This window comes from Palaemon carinicauda, chromosome 26 (assembly GCF_036898095.1).
Source record: "Palaemon carinicauda isolate YSFRI2023 chromosome 26, ASM3689809v2, whole genome shotgun sequence".
In the NCBI taxonomy this organism is placed as follows: Eukaryota; Metazoa; Arthropoda; class Malacostraca; order Decapoda; family Palaemonidae; genus Palaemon; species Palaemon carinicauda.
The window spans coordinates 100,124,416-100,145,666 of record NC_090750.1 but is presented as its reverse complement, the minus strand read 5'-3'; the positions used below and the strand labels follow the sequence as shown (position 1 = coordinate 100,145,666).

The 21,251-nt window shown below is 35.1% G+C and overlaps 2 protein-coding genes across 2 annotated transcripts in view; both read right to left on the bottom strand.

Moving 5' to 3' along the window:
* LOC137619721 (uncharacterized) overlaps nucleotides 1-21,251 on the bottom strand; it is a 260,492-nt gene that overhangs the window by 99,337 nt on the left and 139,904 nt on the right. The gene's annotated exons all lie outside the window — the stretch shown is intronic.
* LOC137620091 (dentin sialophosphoprotein-like) lies at nucleotides 15,871-16,287 on the bottom strand. Its single transcript, XM_068350364.1, has one exon. It carries the CDS (start codon nucleotides 16,285-16,287, stop codon nucleotides 15,871-15,873), a length of 417 nt encoding a protein of 138 aa, XP_068206465.1.

The window sequence follows — 21,251 nt, the reverse complement described above, 5'->3', positions numbered from 1 at the left end:
CTTCATCTTCGCATTCTGTGAAGTCGAATTATCCTTAATCACTTGGGCAACTGCTTTTGGTTAATTTGACCAACATTCCTTACTGATATGGCCTCTCTTGCCACACTTAAAACAGACAATATCAAACTTCTGCATGTCTTTCACGATACTTGAAGGAGGATGATTCGACGATTGTTGCTGTGGTACCATCACATTCTGCTTAAGAACAGTACCAGTGCTACTTCTGCTGTAACTATTGAACTTGTTCACATAGTTATTACTGAACTTGTTTCCATAGTTCGGTGAATATTTAACACTTGGTCGGAACGACGATTGAAACTTCAAACCCGAGGAGAGTTTACGACTGATAACATTATAATCTTCACTCAAGGAAGCAGCTTTATCAAGTTTCTTCACCTCTCACTCTCTCTTAAGTACGTTTGAATATGTTTAGGAATTCCTTGTAGATACTGTTCTAGTACTATCAATTCTACTATATCAGCCATCTCCCTCACGTTAGCAGCCTCTGACCATCTCTTAAAACATCATCGTTCCTTATTAGCGTAATCTAGGAAAGTCATTTTCTCACCCCCTAGTCAAACCTCGAAAAATTTCATTATAATATTCAGGGGTCAACTGATATACTTGCAGCACGCTCCTCTTTACTTCTTGATACTCCTTTCTCTGGTCTTGAGATAAGGAAAGGTATGCACTGCGGCCCTTCCAAATCAATACACTCTGCAATAACACAGTACATTTATCTTCTGGCCATTTCATCATCAATGCAACCATTTCAAAATAATCAAAGAACTCATCTGAAGCCTATTCTGTGAACCTTGGAATTAACCTTTGGACATCCGACGCATTAAACACAGGATCGTGCCTAACAGGGGTCATCTCTGTCTGCATTGTTGACGGTGCACGGGCGTTCAACAGCTCCAACTCCCTCGCATGTCGTGCAATCTCTCTTACCTCTTCCGTCTCCTTTTCTTCTTGTTCCCTCTCTTTTTCTTCTCGTTCCCTCTCTTTTTATTCTCGTTCTCTTTCTTTTTCTTCCATCTTCTTTCCATTTCTTCCAATCTCTCAGGCTTCTTCTTTCTCTTCCGCCATCATCTTCAACTTGATCAAATTCTCCTCCGCTGCAACTGGTCGAATCTCAGCTTCCACATCCCTATCTGCTTTCATGCCTTCAGTTTGTGGGTCAACTGGGCCTTGCTTCGCTATAAATTCTTCCTCAGCTTCCTCCAACAGTTCACGAGCTGTTACAGTGTTTTCTTACGACAACTTTCCCGAATTTATCAAAGCTTCTAAGGCTAGACACTTGACTTGGGCTTTAATCATTCCACTCGTAGCATGGCCACCACATGCCATTAAAATAGAGCCAATGAGCTTTGGTTACATTAGCGTCTGACAATTACTGAACATATGGGTTTTTCAAAAACTCTTGGATATTAAACTGTGCCATCTTCTAAATCAAAAATATTTAATACCTTCTCAATAACTACAATTATTGAACCACCGACCAATGACCAGTGAAACAGAAACACCATGCCAATGCCTTATGTTCTCGGCTGGATAGGTATTAAGGGCAAGGAACCAGATGTGAAACTTCATATACTTGGAGTCATGGTTGATGTGATGTGATGATAAGATGATGTCATGAATATGAGCACTGACCAATGAGCAGTGAAACACCATGCCAATGGACGAAAACAAATACATGAGGTAAGTGAGATCTACAATGACCCTGTTTCCAAGAGTCTGATGCGGTTGAAGGGGATGAGTTTGTGTATAATGTAACAAATAACTGTTACAAAAAGGCCATAATGAAGTCTGTTCTTGAGCGATTAAAGAAAAAGCATTTCACTGAATGCCAAGACTCTTGGGTGTGTAATAAAAATGCTAGAGAATATAGAAGTCCCCATTACCAAGCAGCTCTACATCCACCAAGTACAGAAATAAGAGCAATAGCTTTGCGTGATACTAACTGCATTATCTGTGATGGTAAATCACACACACACAAAAAAAAGCACAACAAATATTACATTTCTGAATCACTCAGTACATCATCCTTTCTTGATGCAGTAATCTTCTTTACAGATGTTTTCACTAGAACTTGCGACCTTCAGGATGCACATGCTGTGTTTGGTACTCATCTTTACTATCACAAAGAATGCACGGCTAAATGATGACATTTAAACAATTAAAATCAAATGAGAACAAAACTGAATTCATGGTGGTGGGTAAGAGAAACACCGTGAGAAATCTAGGTGATATTCAAATGAACATAAATAATGACTCGGTGCCGATATCTAGTAAAGTTCGAGATCTAGGTGTATTTCTTGACTGTAACCTGTCTCTAGATGCCCAAATAAATAATGTAATAAAAACTGCTGGTTATCATCTAAGAAATATTCACTTTATAAAAAAGTACCTGGACGAAAATTCTGTAAAGAAACTTGTGATAAACTGTTATTACCTGAATTGACTACTGCAACTCCATCTATTATAATTTATCAAAAGTGCAACTTAAGAAATTACAAAACATAATAAACAGAGAAGCAAGACTGATAAAAAGTGTCCCACCAAGAGAAAGGATCCCCCCAATACTAATTGATTTACACTGGCTGCCGATAAAAACGAGAATTGAATTTAAAACAACCCACCAAAAGTTATCAGAACCGAGAATTGCTACATATTGCGCAGCCAGCAAATCGTGTTGCCATGAGAATAGTTACAGATGGCTTCAAACTATTGGAACCTAGATATATGTCTATTGCATGCTCCAGGGCCTTTAAATATGTGGCCCGGAGACTATATAATAAGCTCCCACGAGATATCCGAATGATTGAAGACATTATGGCTTTCAAGAGGAAACTGAAGACTTTCTTATTTCATTAGTGATACAATAGTGACGATTTAACAGTATATGAACAATACGCGATATGAAATGTTAAATACTATGAACAAACAAGGTAAAACGACAGTGGAGATCCTTTAGAGAGTGGGGTTCTCCTGGTGAATGGGACCGGAAAAGCAGCCATCAAAGTAGAGTAAATGCTAGTATAAGTGTATAAGTATGACTCTCGGGACAAATCCTTACAACCGAAAGTGTCTGAGAAAAGACTTGCATGGGGCCAATTTGTTGAAAAGCTAAAGCATGGACTAAAAAAGAACAAAGGTTATGAGCTTAGTGTTTTACAGACCATTTGAATGCTATCAATGAAAACTGTAATATTTGCAACAAAGATGTGAAAATATTCTTCATGAACTATTTTGGCAATCAGTGAACAAATTATTGTAATAGTGTTCCTAGTAACCAGCTAACCAGCTTTGTTCTGTTGATCAAGTGCAGGTATATGTCAGTGTGATTAGAAATGCTCTGAATAATAATGATTTCGGCCTTGATGAAAGCTTTTGTGATGCATAAGATCTAAAACATTATTTGAGTAATATCAATATCCCTGCACCTGCGCTTCATTTTCTCGGCCATTTGTATAATGTCAATACTCTAACTCACAAAAAGGGTTGTTGTGGCCTGATTGGTAACGTCTCTACCTGGTGTTTGCCAGTCTGAGGTTCGAGTCCTGCTCAGTTTCGTTTGTGCCATTAGTGTTTGCAACCTTAACATCCTTGTGAGCTAAGGTTGGGGGGTTTGGGGGAGCCTATAGGTCTATCTGTTGAGTCTTCAGCAGCCATTGCCTGGCTGTCCCTGGTCCTAGCTTGGGTGGAGAGGGGGCTTGGGCGCTGATCATATGATATATGGTCAGTCTCTAGGGCATTGTCCTGATTGATAGGGCAATGTCACTGTCCACTGCCTCTGCCATTCATGAGCGGACTTTAAACTTTAAAACAGAGGACTATCTTACTGATCAAGATGATGATGATGATGTGGATGATGATGATGTCATCTAAGATGAGCCAGTAGATGGAGAACTCTCAGTTGGGCGATGGCGAAAAAAAAATGTCAATTTTTCATATTCTGCATTAGGTACATCACATTGGCAGAAAGAGAGCACTTGTGTATATTTTGAATTCTGGGCCTTGGGCTAGGAGGGAAAAACATTGAACCTTCAATCATTTTCCCAGAACTTTACAGATACCAGCATGACCTTGCATCATTTACTGTGCAGAATAACTAATACTGTGTTTCACTGACTTTCCACTTTGATACAGAACATTTCACTTCAGGTGCCATTGAAAATGAGGGCACAAATGTCTCAGAACCCAATGCAATTTCTGTGCTTTTTCAAGATAAGCCTCCATCTTCAACCCATAAACCCACGATATCTAAAACCTAACACACAACGTTTTCAACAAACCTGCAACACCATCCAGACCTTCCAGGCCCTATAAGGTGTCTGATTATGTGTATACTTCCTCAAATGCTAGTGTATCAAAAGTGAAAAGAGTAGATCATCTCTCTGTCTACCCTTAGTCACAGACAATACCTTCCTGGAGTGCAAGCAGCTAAGGAAGTGTCCTAGTCACTTGTGAAACTAAACGTTCAAGTAGATCATCTCTCTGTCTACCCTTAGTCACAGACAATACCTTCCCGGAGTGCAAGCAACTAAGTTTGGACTGACGAGACCAGACCAGAAAAGAGGCTGGCATTCCAGCCTGTGCGACCACATCTAGCCATGCAGCAATCATCAGATTTTCTCTCGGCTCTCCAAAAATGATCTTCACATGTATTGTGACAAAGGGTAGTATATTGTATAGTTCGAGAAAGACAACTGATAAGAAAAGAGAAATTCCTGACACCGGTGACATGCCTAATGACATTTTACTTAATCAAAACAGTGCTGAGGTTTATTGGTAAAGACCTACAAGGAAGTGGAGCTGATATCACTTGGTTGGAGCCTGGCCTCTCTGGTCCAACTGCGACTGAAAATTCTGTTGCTGTTGGTGACCATTACAATCGCTGCTTTGAAGCATCCTCGGTCAAGAATGTGAAAAGAAGAACATGCCTGAAAGAATTCTATTTGGCTAATCTTTCCACGCACCAAACACAATCTTTTTAGTTTAAGGAAAAGTAACCTTTCTACTCATATATAAGCCACCTCTGTCAATTGCTTATCTCACTTTACACCAATAAGAAGGCCAATATGTATTGACGAGAAAATAGTGAATGATTTGATTTCCTTCCTTTCTTTTATGTTTCTTTAAAGAAACATTAACAAATACATTTACTTTCTGTGATAAGTTTCGACATGAATACTGAAATCCCATATAAAGTGTGTATATATATCATATATATATGTATATATATATATGTATATATATATATATTATATATATATATATATATATATATATATATATATATATATATATATATATATATATATATATATATATAATATATATATATATATATATATATATTATATATATATATATATATATATATATATACATATATATATATATATATATATATATATATATATATATATATATATATATATATATATATATATATATATATATATATATAAGCCTTAGAACATTAGCAAGTAACAATTCAAAGATTTATAGAGAGAATAATGATGGGAATAACACTAAGAAACAAAATAAGAACAACATGTATGAGAGAAAACTAAATTAAAGGAATACTTTATCAAAACGTAAGAAAAAGAAACAGACATAGATAGGACACCTAATGAGAATGACAAACAATATGGACATTGAGAATAACAGAATGGGTCCCTAGAAATTGCAAAAGAAGCAAGGGAATGAAGAGAAGACGGTGAATTGACGAAATAAGAATATTTGCGTGTGTAAGCAGGCATAAAAAGACCATAAGCAGATACAAGCGGAACATGTCTGAGGCCTTTGTCCTGCAGTGGACTAGTTACGGTAGATGCTCTCTCTCTCTCTCTCTCTCTCTCTCTCTCTCTCTCTCTCTCTCTCTCTCTCTCTCTTCCTGCAGTGCACTAGTTACGGCAGATGCGCTCTCTCTCTCTCTCTCTCTCTCTCTCTCTCTCTCTCTCTCTCTCTCTCTCTCTCTCTCTCTCTCTCTATATATATATATATATATATATATATATATATATATATTCGATTTGGATAATTTCAATGCTTAAATAGATCAAAGGAAGAGAGGAGAATTAGTAGTAGGTAAATTTGGCGTAGGCACAATGAATGAAAGAGGAGACATGCTTGTAGAGCTTTCTGAAAGGAATAATCTTAAAATTATGAACAGCCTTTTTTCTCTAATAAAAAGGAACAAAGAAAATGGACATGGAAAAGCACAAATTGAGATACAAATAAAACGAAATAGATTTTATACTCAGTGAAAAGGGTAATTCTTTAAAATATGCATTAATGCTAAATAAGTTAAAAGTCAAGAGATCATAAAATGATAGGAAGTAATGTTTCTATCGAAATAAGGAGAAAAAACTAATTTTAAGAAAGAAGATAAACAATTCTATAGTAAGAGAAAAATCTGATGAGTTTAGTAATACAAAATAGATACTCCCAGCTATATAATGAGATGGAAATCAACACAAGAGATAAGTGAAAAAGTTCATGAACAAGATAATGGAAAACGATCAGAAAAGTAAAAAAAAAAAACTAATAAATAAAAGATTTGAAATTACGGTAACATCCAAGAGAGATGACATAGAATTAGTAAAACTATAAAAGAAAAATAAATAAATAAATAAAAAAATCAAGACATTCGTCAACAAAGTCATGTAAAGATGTTTTCTTTAAAGGATGAAAATGGAAATGTTATCAACAAAAGAGATGAAGTGATAAGAATTATTATTATTATTATTATTATTATTATTATTATTATTATTATTATTATTATTATTAAATGCTAAGCTACAACCCTAATTGGAAAAGTAGGATGCTATAAGCTCGGGGGCTCCAATAGGGAAAATAGCCCAGTGAGGAAAGGAAACAAGGGAAAAAAGAGAATTAATTAGCAATTAAAATAAAATATTTTAGAACAGTTGAAATAAATATTTTATATATAAACTATAAAAGCTTCAACGAAATTAGAGGAAGAGAAAGAAAATAACATAAGTGTGCCCGAGTGTACCCTCATGCTAGAGAACTCTAACCCAAGACAGCGGAAGGCCATGGTACAGAGGCTATGGCACTACCCAAGACTAGAGAACAATGGTTTGATTTTGGAGTGTCCTTCTCCTAAAAGAGCTGCTTACCATAGATAAATAGTCTCTTCTACCCTTACCAAGAGGAAAGTACCCACTGAACAATTGCAGTGCAGTAGTTAACCCCTTGAGAGAAGAATTATTTAGTAATCTCAGTGTTGTCAGGAGCATGAGAACAGAGGAGAATATGTAAAGAATAGGCCAGATTTTTCGATGTATGTATAGGCAAAGGGAAAATGAACCATAACCAGTGAGAAGGATCCTATGTAGTACTGTCTGACCAGTCAAAGGGCCCCATAACTATCTAGCGGTAGTATCTTAACAGGTGGCTGGTGCCCTGGACAACCTGCTACCTATAGAGTTATAAGAAATATCTTTGCCAATAGAAATAATGAAACACCTGAGAAGGTACCAAACGTAACAGTGAAAGAAATAAAGAAACTGTTAAAAGCCTTAAAAAGGAACGAAGTAGCAGGAAAAGATGGGCTAACAGTTGATATATTAATAGATGGAGGAGATTTTCTAGTAGTAAAACTCGCTGAACTTTACACAAAGTGTCTGCAAAAATGCTCTGCACCTACAGCTTAAAAAAACATCTATTATTATACTAATTCACAAAAGGGAGACACAAAAGACAAGAAATATTACTGCCCAATGAGTTTACTGTCAGTAACATGTATAAAATATTTACGAAAATCATAATAGTCTGAATAGAAAGAGAGCTAGACTTTATCCAAGTAATTAAGAAGCTATTGTAAAAATCAACAGAGTATGGCAAACCACTATGTATCACACTGATAGATTATTAGAAAGCTTTTTATACTGCCAAAACTTCAGCATTAATGAAAGTCTTTCAAAGACAAGGAATAGATGAATTTTATGTTAAAACACTTGATATCTATATGGGAGGTACAGCAATCCTAAACTAAAGTATATAAAGATAGTGAGAAAATTCTGATTAAGATAGGGGTTAGACAGAAAGAACCTATCTCTCTTAAATTATTTAAAACATGCATGGAAGTTTTTAAACAATTTAGATTGTGAAAATGCAGGAATTAACATCAATGGGGAATACCTTATCAACTTGAGATTTGCACATGACATAGTTCTGTTTTATGGATCATAGGAAGAATTGCTAAAATGATAGATTTGAATAGAAAAAGCAGAAATGTAGGACTAAAAGTGAATATAAGTAAAATTAAGTTATGGTCACTGAAAATGCAGAAAGACGACATATAAGAGTTATAGACGTACCTCTAGATATTGTTAATAAAATATACATACGTAGGACAGGCTAGTAGTGTTTCCTCAGGACATGAGACCGAAATTAAAAGTATAATTATAGGATGGAGAGCTTTTGGTAAACAAAATGAGATTATGAAAAGTGGAATGCTACTTTCTCTAAAAAGAAAAGTATTCAATCAGATGGTCCTACCCATATTAAGTTATGCATCAGAAACTTTGAGCCTTGCCAAAGACTTAGAACAAAACCTAGTTACAATTTCACGATCTATGAAAAGAATAATGATGGGAATAACAGTACTAGGCATGGATACAATAGCAAACTAAAGTAGAATATATTTTGATAACATGTAAGAGAAAAATAATAGATATTAGCAGGACATATAATAAGAATGACAGATAATATATGGGCATTAGGAAAACAATGGATGAAAAGAGATTGCATAAGAAGCAGGGGAAGGAAGAGAAGACGATAGATTGACGAATTAAGAAAATTTGTGGATGTAGTCTGGCATAGAAAGACCATAAGCAGACAAGAATGCAAAGACATGGTTGAGGCCTTTGTCCTGCAGTCGACTAGTAACAGCTGAGGATGATGATGATGACACACGCACACACACATACAGTATATATATATATATATATATATATATATATATATATATATATATATATATATATATATATATATATATATATGTATATGTATGTATACATATCTAAATATATGCAGTATATATTTAAATACATATGTATGCATATATATATATATATATATATATATATATATATATATATATATATATATATATATATACATATATATATATATAAATGCATAAGTATGTATATATATAATATATATATATATATATATATATGTATATAAATGCATATTTATGTATACATACATATATATATAAATACATATGAATACATACATACATACATACATACATACACAGTATATATATATATATATATATATATATATATATATATATATATATATATATATATATATATATTGATTGATTGATTGACGCCAATATCATTTAGTTTATGTATAGAAAAAGCTAAAAGAGAATTCAATTAAAATTATAAAAGTTGAATGTCATAAAAGTTAAATAGTTTTCAAAATGCCACTTGCATAGTAGGACACATCATATTCAAGATTCTTGGCAAGGATGAACCTGCCACCCTCACCTCGAGCCTCAAACAAATATCTATTCCTTAAGTTATTATAATTGGGGACATTCGGTCAACAAATGCCCCACTATTAGAGGTACTAAACAGTTGTCACAATAGGGTTGGTGTTGGCCCTTCAGCAGAAACTCGTGTGTCAACCGAGTGTGACCAATACGGAGACGACAAAGAGACGTCTCCCATTTTCGGGGCATCATGTTATACCTCCAAGGAGATATGACATTTGTTACCTCTCTCATTTTATTGTCATCTAGGCTATCCCAGTGCTGTTGCCATTTATTGTAAACCAATTTCTTGATGTTAGGCAGGAAATCATTATAGGGAATGGGATACCTTCTTGGCAGCAATTCAGAAGCAGCATTCTTTGCCAGTGAATCTGCCTTCTCATTCCCAGACACACCTACATGTGCTGGAACCCAACAAAATCGAACTGTTATACCTCTCCGTCCAATAATAAAAAGCCATTCTAAAATCTTTAAAACTAGAGGGTTATTAGAATGAAAAACTTCTATAGCTTGAAGGACACCCCTGGCATCACTAAAAATTGTAAAATTACCCTCCTTCTCCAACGCTATTTTCTCAATGCGGTTAATATGCCATACAGTTCAGCAGTAAATATGGAAGCGGTTAGGAAAAGTGCACCTCTACAATTAAAACCATTACTATGTACTCCAAAACCAACGCCAGCATCAGATTTGCAGCCATCAGTATATATAAAAGTTGATCCTCTATGTTCTTCAACATGTTCCATAAAAAGAGACCTGGCTTTTAGGTCTGCATTATTCTTCTTAACTCCTATAAAGTATTTACAAAAAGATATCTCTGGTAATTTCCATGGAGGTATTGATAATACCTTGAATGGAAGTACCTTACTAATAATTATATCCAGACTGCTTAATAATTGTTTCACCCGAAAGCCATAGGGTTAAGAAGATTTTGGGTGCAACTCAAAGTATGTTGGGTGCCTTACAAGGCTTGCAGTCTAGAAGGCTAAAGAATTAGGGAGTCTTTGCAATCTAAACCAATACCGAATAATGTAAGACATTCGGTAAAGGTCCAGAGGCAACCCTCCAGCATCAACAAGGAGACTTGGGATAGGTGAGGTTCTTAACGCTCCTGTGGACAATCTAATACCAGCATGATGTATTGAATCTAATATCTTTAATCGGCTTGGGGTGGCTGAGGAGTATATTTCACATACATAACTAATTTTTTAAAAAATCAAGGCCTTGTATAATTCTAAAATAGTATTGCAGTCAGGCCCCCATGATGTATGGGACAATACTTTTAAAAGACAGAACCTCAAGACATTTAGCTTTTAATGCTTATAAGTGAGAAACCAATGTAAGTCTACAATCAAATATCAAACCTAAAATTTAGCTTCCGCTACACATGGGATACATTGACCTTTAATATATATATCCGGGTCTGGATGTGCTCCCCGAATACGACAAAAATGTACAATAGTAGTTTTACTTGTCCAGAACTTAAATCCACTCATATTAGCCCACTGGATAATTTTGTCAATAGAGAGTTGCAGTTCTCTCTCAACCATTGCCATTTTAGCTCCAGCAAATGATATGGAGAGATCATCCCGGGGAATGGCTGATAATATCCCATTAATTGCTAGTGCAAAAAGGGTCACACTCAGCACACTACCCTGAGGAACTCCCTCTTCCTGGCACTTACTCTCTGATAGAGTTTCCCCAACTCTCGCTTGAAAAACTTTATGTGAAAGAAATGCCGGAATAAATAGCGGAAGCTCTCCTCTCAATCCCAATTTATGAATTGTTTTAAGCATACCATATCTCCAAGTGGTATCATATGCCTTTTCGAGGTAAAAAAAGACTGTCACATGGTGCTGTTTGGAAGGAAACACTTCACAAATAGAGGACTCAAGTCGTATCAACACATCAGCCGTTGAGTGCATTTTACTGAATCCACACTGAATCGGTGATAAAATACTCTTCTTTTCAAGGTATCAAATCAGTCTTGCATTGACCATCTTCTCCATGATATTACAAAAACACGAAGTCAATGCAATAGGTCAATAGCTTGCTGCTAAAAACTTGTCCTCACCGGGTTTTAAAAAGGCTAAAATAATGGCTAGTTCCCAAACACTTGGATAACTATGATCATGCCATATTCTATTAATAATGCTTAAAATAAATAACTTTGTATTAAAATGTACATATTTAATCATTGCATATGGAATTCCATCGGGTCTTTCAGTAAAAGGAGAATTATATGACTCTTCCCTTCCCGTTACATACATACATATATATATATATATATATATATATATATATATATATATATATATATATATATATAGATATATATATATATATATATATATATATATATATATGTATATATATATATACATATATATATATATATATATATATATATATATATATATATATACATACGATAAATTTTGCACCCTTTAAACGTGTTTTTCATATTTCAAATAGCCATATATTTTAATACATTAACGTCGGGATTCTGATCCCGAGGTCGTTAACAGAATCCGGACTTTAATGTATTAAAATATGTGGCTTATTTGATAATATATATATATATATATATATATATATATATATATATATATATATATATATATATATATATATATATTAATCTCAAGTAAAAATATCACCAGTGCGTTGAATCCCCTATAAATAATGTACTTTATGTAAGTAATGTCTGATTTCATGTTTTTACTTGTGTGTGTTTGAATGTAAGATTAGCTTAGTGTAATAGTATGTATCATATACGTATATATAAATGTGTTGGACTTCATACAATTCTTTAATTAGAAATATAAGGCATATGACAATTTACTGGTGTAATTATCTTATTTATTGAGATTTATATTACAAGCATTTTCTTTATGTGGCTAGTAGGTTGCCCAGGGCACCAGCCACCCGTTACTATACTACCGCTAGAGTTATAGGGTCTTTTGACTGGCCAGACAGTACTACATTAGATCCATCTGTCTGGTTACGGTTCATTTTGAATTTGCCTACACACACACACCGAATAGTCTGCCCTATTTTTTCCACATTCCCGTCCTCATAAGGTGCGTCCACACGGTCGAACAGTGTCTGTCGGACAAACACTGTTACCATATCTATATTGAAAGAGAATGACGTCATAAGCGTTGAACTGAGGAAAATTGATATGGTAACAAACAGTGGTACAAGAAATAAGTTGATTACCAGGATTTCTACTCCTTTTACCGGACAAAGACCGGAAGAAATGTCTGAAGCTGATGTCCGCTGGCATCATAACCATAGGGCACCATAAAATAAAAGCATAATCTATTAAATTAAAATTATGCAGCATGATTATTCTTGATCTTTTGAGAACGATGGAATAGTATATGGAATAACTAGTAGCGCCGTTGCATAGGCGAAGCCTCAACCTGAATCTGAGTTGCAAAGACAGTGAAAAGAGAAGCCATTCATTCATTTTAAAGGAAACTCAAATTGATTAGGAATCAGACTTAAAAACTAAAATTATATTTATGTGCCCAAATGCTTTATACATTTTATCAGAGAACTTAAAACCTTTTATAACTAAGCAGAACACATGTATGAGAGGAAGAATTTTTCCAGAAGCACATATGGAGGTATTACAGATCACATATGCCTGGTTTAAAATAACCTATCAGTGAACCGAGGATGTAATTGTTATGAACGTGCAATGTATAGTCTATATTATTCCAGGAAATAACTGTTTAAGACTGGTCCTACTTCAGATTGTGTGTTAACTAAATCCAAAGTGTTTCAGTGATAAAGATAAAATGTTCAAACTTTGTTTCCCCTGTTCTCGTAGAGAGAGAGAGAGAGAGAGAGAGAGAGAGAGAGAGAGAGAGAGAGAGAGAGAGAGAGAGAGAGAGAGAGAGAGAGAGAATTACTTATTATCCTCACGATAAAACTTCTTTGAGCAAATGAGACTTCGGGGTCCATGATTGAAACAGGTTCTGTTATGCTATACTTCTAAATCAAAACGCCATAAGTTGGTTGTGCCAATTTCTTCTGTACCAACCTAGATTATTTTTCATTTCTTCACTTTGCGAAGCTCTTCCTTGCAATGACCCATTATGGATTCCATATTCTTTTCGACTTGTAAACCAGTTACAGACATTCCACTTGTTGGAAGTTCTGACGTTATTTTGTTTATTGTTGCTACACATTATTTCTGTCTTTGTAAACATTTGCTTTGATGTTTAATAAGCATTGGCTCTTCCAGTACTGTTAGATTAGCAACTGGGCCTCTCTTATCTCAAAAGTATGTTTTCCTCCTTAACCAGATCACAACTAGTCATGATTACAGGTAAGGTGACATCTAGTCTTCTAAAAGCTAAAGCTAATCCAGTAAACAAGTAGAACTCCGTCAATAGTGCCACTCCGCCTCTGGATTGTCTGAAGCTCTGACTCTAAACACAGGCTGTGTCCGACACACCCCTTGGTGCTTGTTATTGACGCCATTAACGTTTCTTACACACTGTAAATGGTAACAATTGTGTTCGACGGACACTGTTCGACCGTGTGGACGCACCTATACACTTGACAATAGAATTTTTTCGCGTTACGAAGTATAGCGAAAAATAATTGTCCTAACGACATGTAAGCAGATCTTAGTGTCTTGTTACTTAAGTTCAGTGGTTGTGTAGGCAGCGGCCAATGAGATTTCAGTGTGGGGTAAAACATATTCGATGTTTGAAGAGGTATTTACTAAGCGGTCAGTTTTTAGCGCATGCTAGCCCGAGCAAGTCGAATTTATTAGCCAGGACAGATGTGAATAGTGTTTTCACGCTAGCGATCAGAATGATGAAACCGTTTCAAGAAGTGATGGACGATCTATGATCCGATTTCCAGAAGATTATTCGACAAGTATCGGCACCTCAATAAAGTAAGATGGAAAACCATTTGAATGAGCATCCCGTTATTTTGAAGAACTGATACGGAAAGGCAACCATTAGGTGGGATTGTTTATCAACTTGTAGGACAAGGAACATCTAAAACTGCTGCAAAAATGAGTCCGTTCACAAAGAGCAGTATCCGAAAGTATCAAGGTAGTTAAAAGATCGATGGAAAGTCTGTGGATTCATATCAACTTTGATGGAAGAGGTATAGAACTCATTGAAGGCCGAGAAGGGACATTGGAGCCGGGGATGTACCAAGAAAGACGTCGAAAAGATAAGTGAAAATATATGGTTTTTTTTTTTATATACCTTACAGTTGGTACAAGGAAATGGGAACTTTGTTTTTATTCTTATTTTTTAATCGCCTGTTGGTTGTTCTTATTCAAAATACATTGAGCGGAAATTAAATTGGGTTCAGTAACATAGTCATTGACTTTAAAAGGGCGATTCTAAAATTCCACTCAAAACCGTTGCTATGGTTATTGGAGTGGGTAACAACAGGTCAAAGACGGGTGAATAGGAATTTAATACAAGTTTAGAGCATGATAGAAAGAGAATGGGTGACACTGGTATCTGAAAAAAATAATAAAATAAAATAATTACTTTGATGGTGGCCAAGAATGGAAATGGTAAGCAAAGGCTAGTTTTTTATTACAAACTTTTTAAGGATTTAATATTTACTTTTGATCTAAAGTCTGCTTATCGCACAGAAATCTATCAAAACATCGGCATTATCTTTCTCATTGGAGAAAAAATTGAAAACTTTTGTTTATAATGGATTTCTTTCGATATTTTTTAAAGCGGGGTACATCTTTACCAAAGTTCTTAGAGAGTCTGTTGGATATTTGAGATCTAAGGAAGTGAAGATTATAGTATTTGTAGACAATGGCATAGCCGAGGATGGTTGTTTTGAAGGGGCATTGGATGCTATCTATTTGCTTTAAAAGCTTTCTCAAGATTTGAATTTATTTACAGATAAGTGAAATTAGTTTTCAGACTCAGAATTGTATTGGATAAGGTTTACAGTGGACGAGTACTGAAGGCAAATTTCGTAACTGTACGGATAAACTGCCTAAACTTGTTTAGATGCCAAACATAATGAAATAACAAAAGCAATATTTTCACGCAAATGTTTTGGACAGAATTGTCTGTTACATAATTTCCATGAAATTTCTCGGCAGAGATATTGTTCAAGTGAAAATGGTAAAGTATTTCTGTATTTCTACATATTGGGCAAGGCTAGTTTGGAACATAAAGGGGAAATATCAGTAGATGCTCCGGTTGAGATCACGTTTCGACGAAAAAATTCATCCTTTTTTATTTTATAATGGTCGTTCCTTTAACTCCATATTTGCACCAAACATATTTAATCTATTACTATATTGTGTGTGACTCCTGAGATGTAGGCAGTTTATCTCTATATTGTGACGTCTCAGATGTAGGCAGCTTATCACTATAATGTGACGCCTCAGGTGTAGGCAGTTTATCACTATATTGTGACGCCCCAGACGTAGGCAGTTTATCACTATATTGTGAGGCCTCAGATGTAGGCAGTTTATCACTATAACGTGACGCCTCAAGTGTAGGCAGTTTATCACTATATTGTGACGCCCCAGACGTAGGCAGTTTATCACTATATTGTGAGGCCTCAGATGTAGGCAGTTTATCACTATAATGTGACGCCTCAAGTGTAGGCAGTTTATCACTATATTGTGACGCCCCAGACGTAGGCAGTTTATCACTATATTGTGAGGCCTCAGATGTAGGCAGTTTATCACTATTGCGGGGCCTCATAGGAAATTTACCGCTACATTGTGACGCGTCAGATTGATTTAATAAATTATTATATCGTGACATCTCTGGCGTAGGAATCCTAAAGTTATTGCTATGTTGTGACACCTGGGTAGTAGGTTTTGAGTAATTTTGAAGTTTTTGGCAAAGAATACAATAAATAAATAAATAAAAATTATGAAATGTGTGGTTGGAAACTGGCCAGCAAACGAATCTTCAAAATTAAAGATGAAGGGAGCAGGAGGCTGTCGACAGAATTATGAAAAGTAATGTACACTTTGTTCAAAATCAATATTTAAACGTTTTCCCAGATAACAAAATTTTTTCGAATTGTATGCAAGTAGGTAGCAAAAAGCCAGTTTACAAATTGAAAACCAAAGATTTTAAACTTGTACTGAATACACTGTCCAGGTCATCAATGTATGTTAGCCCAGAAAGAGTACAAATGAGTGATTTTTCTAGTGATTTCAACTAACATGGATGAATGGTCAATTCTTGCTTACATTTTTCAGATATGGACATGAGCAAGTTTTTCATTCTTCAGACAGTTTTGATACTCGTTAAAATTAAGTGAGAGAAGTTTTTAATCTCGAATATTGGTGTCCAGGTACAGAGGCAATTGATGCTTTAACTTGGTTTGGTGAGTTAAAAAAAAAATGGTTAGTGTCTCCATTTAGCTTTATACCAAAGATTATTAATAAAATGGAGGCAGAAATTCTTCACTTTAAGTTGAATATTCCAGAGTGGAAGTCCTCTCCATCTTGACTTTTGATATCCAGGGAAACTTTGTTAAATTTTGTGAGTGTTTAAGTAACATAAGGTTTATTACTCACGGCAAAAAAAAAAAAAAAAAAAAAAAAAAAAAAAAAGGGAGTTTATAAATTATAAGTATATGTACAATGTTTTACTTTTGGAATCTGGTTTCCAGGATCACGAATGCAATGGAAAGCCAGCAGTCGTCTTTAACGGTGGCATCTAATTTGGACACGAACTTGGGGGACCTCAGTTGTCATGGGCATCTTCTATCATCGATGAATGACAGTACCGACAAGGCTTACAAACTTGGCTTTCAACAAAGAGAGACTTCCAATGAAGGTCACAAGCAAAGCGGAATGTCATTGTATGTTGCTTTATTTATCACGCTTTTATTAGATTTCGGTGCTTTCGTAATCTAGTGATCAAAGCAAATTATGCCATAAAGTGGACGCATGAGATGAGTGGTTACGGAAAATTCATTTGTTAAATCTTTGCAAGAACCTGTGAAGCATTTACCTGGTAGATCGGTTCACACCAAGGATCTTATTGATAATCAGCTGTTGCAGAATCTGCTCAGCTTATATTTTCCTATTTTGAAAAGCTTCTCTGATTTGGATAGAAAAAAAAAAAAAAAGGGATTGGGTTTGCTGTAATTTGAAGATTTCATTTTCGAACAAGATTATAAAAGAATTTCATTAATGAAAAATTATCAACACTGTGAAGTTTTAGTTTTGATAGCAAAGGTGTCATAAATGCTTTTCCATATATGGTGTATTTTGCATAATACAGAAGAAGCTGGAATGAATTTTGTCTTTGGATCAATTTATTCTTAAGAGCTTTTATAAGCTCCGGTATTTACGAATTGGTTAAAGTAAAGGAGAAGCACTATTGTAATGTAACAAATATTTTGTTAAAAACTGTGGCTACGAGCTCAAGATTTTGCAAACGATAGCGTCAGTGACAGGTGTCTCCATAGACAAGAAAAAGCTTTTGTCAAGGACTTCTTAGAGAAGAGGTTAAATGAATGTGGACAATTTAATCGCAACCTCTATTCTTTTCTCTCCCTTTCTTTCCTTCCCTGCCTTTCTTTGGTATCATCTAGGGTCAACTGACATGGTGCGCTGTAATGCAATTCAATGTCTCAGATCTTAGTGTCTTGTTACCTAAGATCGGTGGTTGTGTAGGCAGCGTCCAACGAGATTTCATTGTGGGGTAAAACGTATTCGATGTTTGAAGAAGTATTGACTAAGTGGTCACTTTCTAGCGCACGCTAGCTCGAGCAAGTCAAATTAATTATTATAATTATCATTATCAATTATTAGTACAAGAGCGAGGTTCCACCACTCAAATTTGGTTTACTCTGCATTATTGCCGTGGATACACAGGTTTCTATAGTTTTTTTTTTTTTTAAACTTAAGAATTTGTTTATTATTTATGGTTTTTCCTGGGCGGCAGAGGAGGCTTATATGTTACTTTGAATGAGTTTATTGTTCATTTTTTCTTAAACATGTAATGCTATATCAATACAGAAGTTTTGTAAAAGTTATTGGAATATGTAATGTTATATCTATTTTGCTATTCAAAAGTATGATTCATTGGGAAAATAAACCTGGAATGAATAAAAACCTGGCGTCAACCGGCACGGTGTGCTGTAATGCAATTTAATGTTTTATTATGTTTACACCTGTAGAGAATGCGGAGTGAAGTGAGGACCATTGAAATTACCAAACAATTCTTCTTCGCTCAAGGGTTTAATTACTGCACTGTAATTGTTCAGTGGCTACTTTCCTTTAGATAAGGGTAAAATAGACTCCTTAGCTATAGTAAGCAACTCTTCTAAGAGAACACTCCAAAATTAAACCATTATTATCTAGTCTTGGGTAGTGCCAAAGCCTCTGTACCATAGTTTTCCACCTACTAAGAAGGAAAAAAAGTGAATACTATAAGAGAAAGATCCTCTAAGCAGTAACAGACATAAATAAGTTATATCGTCTCCTGAATGGTATAATGGGAAATGTAAAAGAAAAGAAGCTACCTGATGAATACAGTGACCAGGAGCTAGCAAATAATTTTCTAGTATTCTTTAAAAACAAAATTTAAAATATTACCAGGTCATTTGTAAATACTCAACATCAGATTAATGATACACCTGGCACACAGACAAAATTGATAAGATTTAACATAACACAAGATGACATCACCAGAATTATCAAGAGAGCAAAGAAAACAAACTGCGCGATCGATCCTATGCCAATATCTGAAGTAATTGGGGAGAGAGACTTTTCTAGTCTAGCCGAAATAATAATGAGAATAGCAAATGCAAGTTTCCTAAATCTGGGAAAATGGCTATAGTCACACCAGTTCTGGAAAATTCACTGGATCACCAGGAATTAAGCTCATATACACCTATTTCAAATTTATTCTTTGTCTCAAAAGTGCTTGAATATGCAATTCTTGAACAACTAGTCAGCCACTTAGAAGTAATAGAAGCTTGGGCTAACAACCCATCTGCTTACATAAAACTATACTCTGAGGAGACAGCCATCTGCTCTGTTGTAAATGATATGGTAGAAATGATGGATGAAAATAAATGTGGTATTTTAATATTGCTCAATCTCAGTGCTGCTTTTGATACAGTGGTGCATGAACTGCTACTAAATGATCTACGGTACATCGGGGTTGAAGATCAAGCCTTCGAATATCTAAAAGACTACTTAGTTGGTAGAAATTGGAAACTCTTATTCATCATATGAACCCTTAAACAGAGGGGTACCCCAGGGGAGTTTACTTGGCCCAATCTTATTCTGCATCTATACTATAGGTCTATCGAAAATACTACAAAGGCAGGGCGTGAAGTTTAAACTATTGGCAGATGACACACAATTTTACTTCTCCATAAATGATATATATGACACTACTGAAACTCTAAACCGAATCCTTGATAGTGTTAGAGAATGGATGACATTTAAACAACTACAATTAAATGAGAATAAAACTGAATTTTATGGTGGTGGGCAAGAGAAACAGCGTGAGAAACTTAGGTGATATTCAAAAGAACATAAATAATGACTCCGTGCCGATATCTACTCGAGATCTAGGTGTATTTCTTGACTGTAACCTGTCTCTAAATGCCCAAATGAATAATTTAATAAAAACTGCTGGGTATCATCTAAGAAATATTGCATTTATAAAAAAGTACCTGGATGAAAATTCCGTAAAGAAACTTGTGATAAACTGTGTTATTACTAGGATTGACTACTGCAACTCTATCTACAACAATTTATCAAAAGTGCAACTTACGAAATTACAAAACATAATAAACAGGAGCAAGACTGATATAAGGTGTCCCACCTAGAGAAAGGAATATCCCTATATTAATCGATTTACACTGGCTGCCGATTAAAGCGAGAATTTTAGTTAAAATATGTTCAATAACCCAAGATGGAATAAGATAAGGTGAGTTACCTAGAGGTCCCGTTGTCTACACTCACTCGCATGACGTCACTTGGAGAGTTCAGCCGAGCAACATATAGGTGGGAAATATGGCGTGGTTTTTTTTTTCTTTTTTTTTCACAGACGTTCTTGTTTTCATTTGCGTTGACAGATTCATCATGGTCATATGTGTCTATATGGGTGCTCCAATTTTTAGTAGACCAATATAACTACTGGTGGTGAAAATAGATTTTCTCGTTTCCCAAAAAATGCAGAACTATGTAAGAAGTGGGTGCATATATGCAAAAGAAATGATGGTATCAATGCCAAATCTGCACGAATTTGTTCGTCACTTTTCCAACCCAATGATTTTGACAGAAACCTTAGGCACGAGTTGCTCAATTGCTGCCCTTAGACTGTCTGAAGTCTAAAAGAAGATGCCATACTGACACAAAATCTTTATAATAATGTAACTACTATTGGAATTCAAGTAAGCCTATCACTAACATCTCGTCACTTTAGTTTCGTTTATTAGGCATAAATTCCATAGAACTGTATATGACTAGGCTCACTTTAAAAAAAAAATACGAGAATATATGGGTAAATCATATTTCTCATCCAAGTAAATATTTAGCTACGATGGGAAGAATGTTTCTGAAGATGAGAGAGAGAGAGAGAGAGAGAGAGAGAGAGAGAGAGAGAGAGAGAGAGAGAGAGAGAGAGAGAGAGAGAGAGAGAGAGAGAGAGAGAGAGAGAATTTTGCAAGAATTTTTTCATAT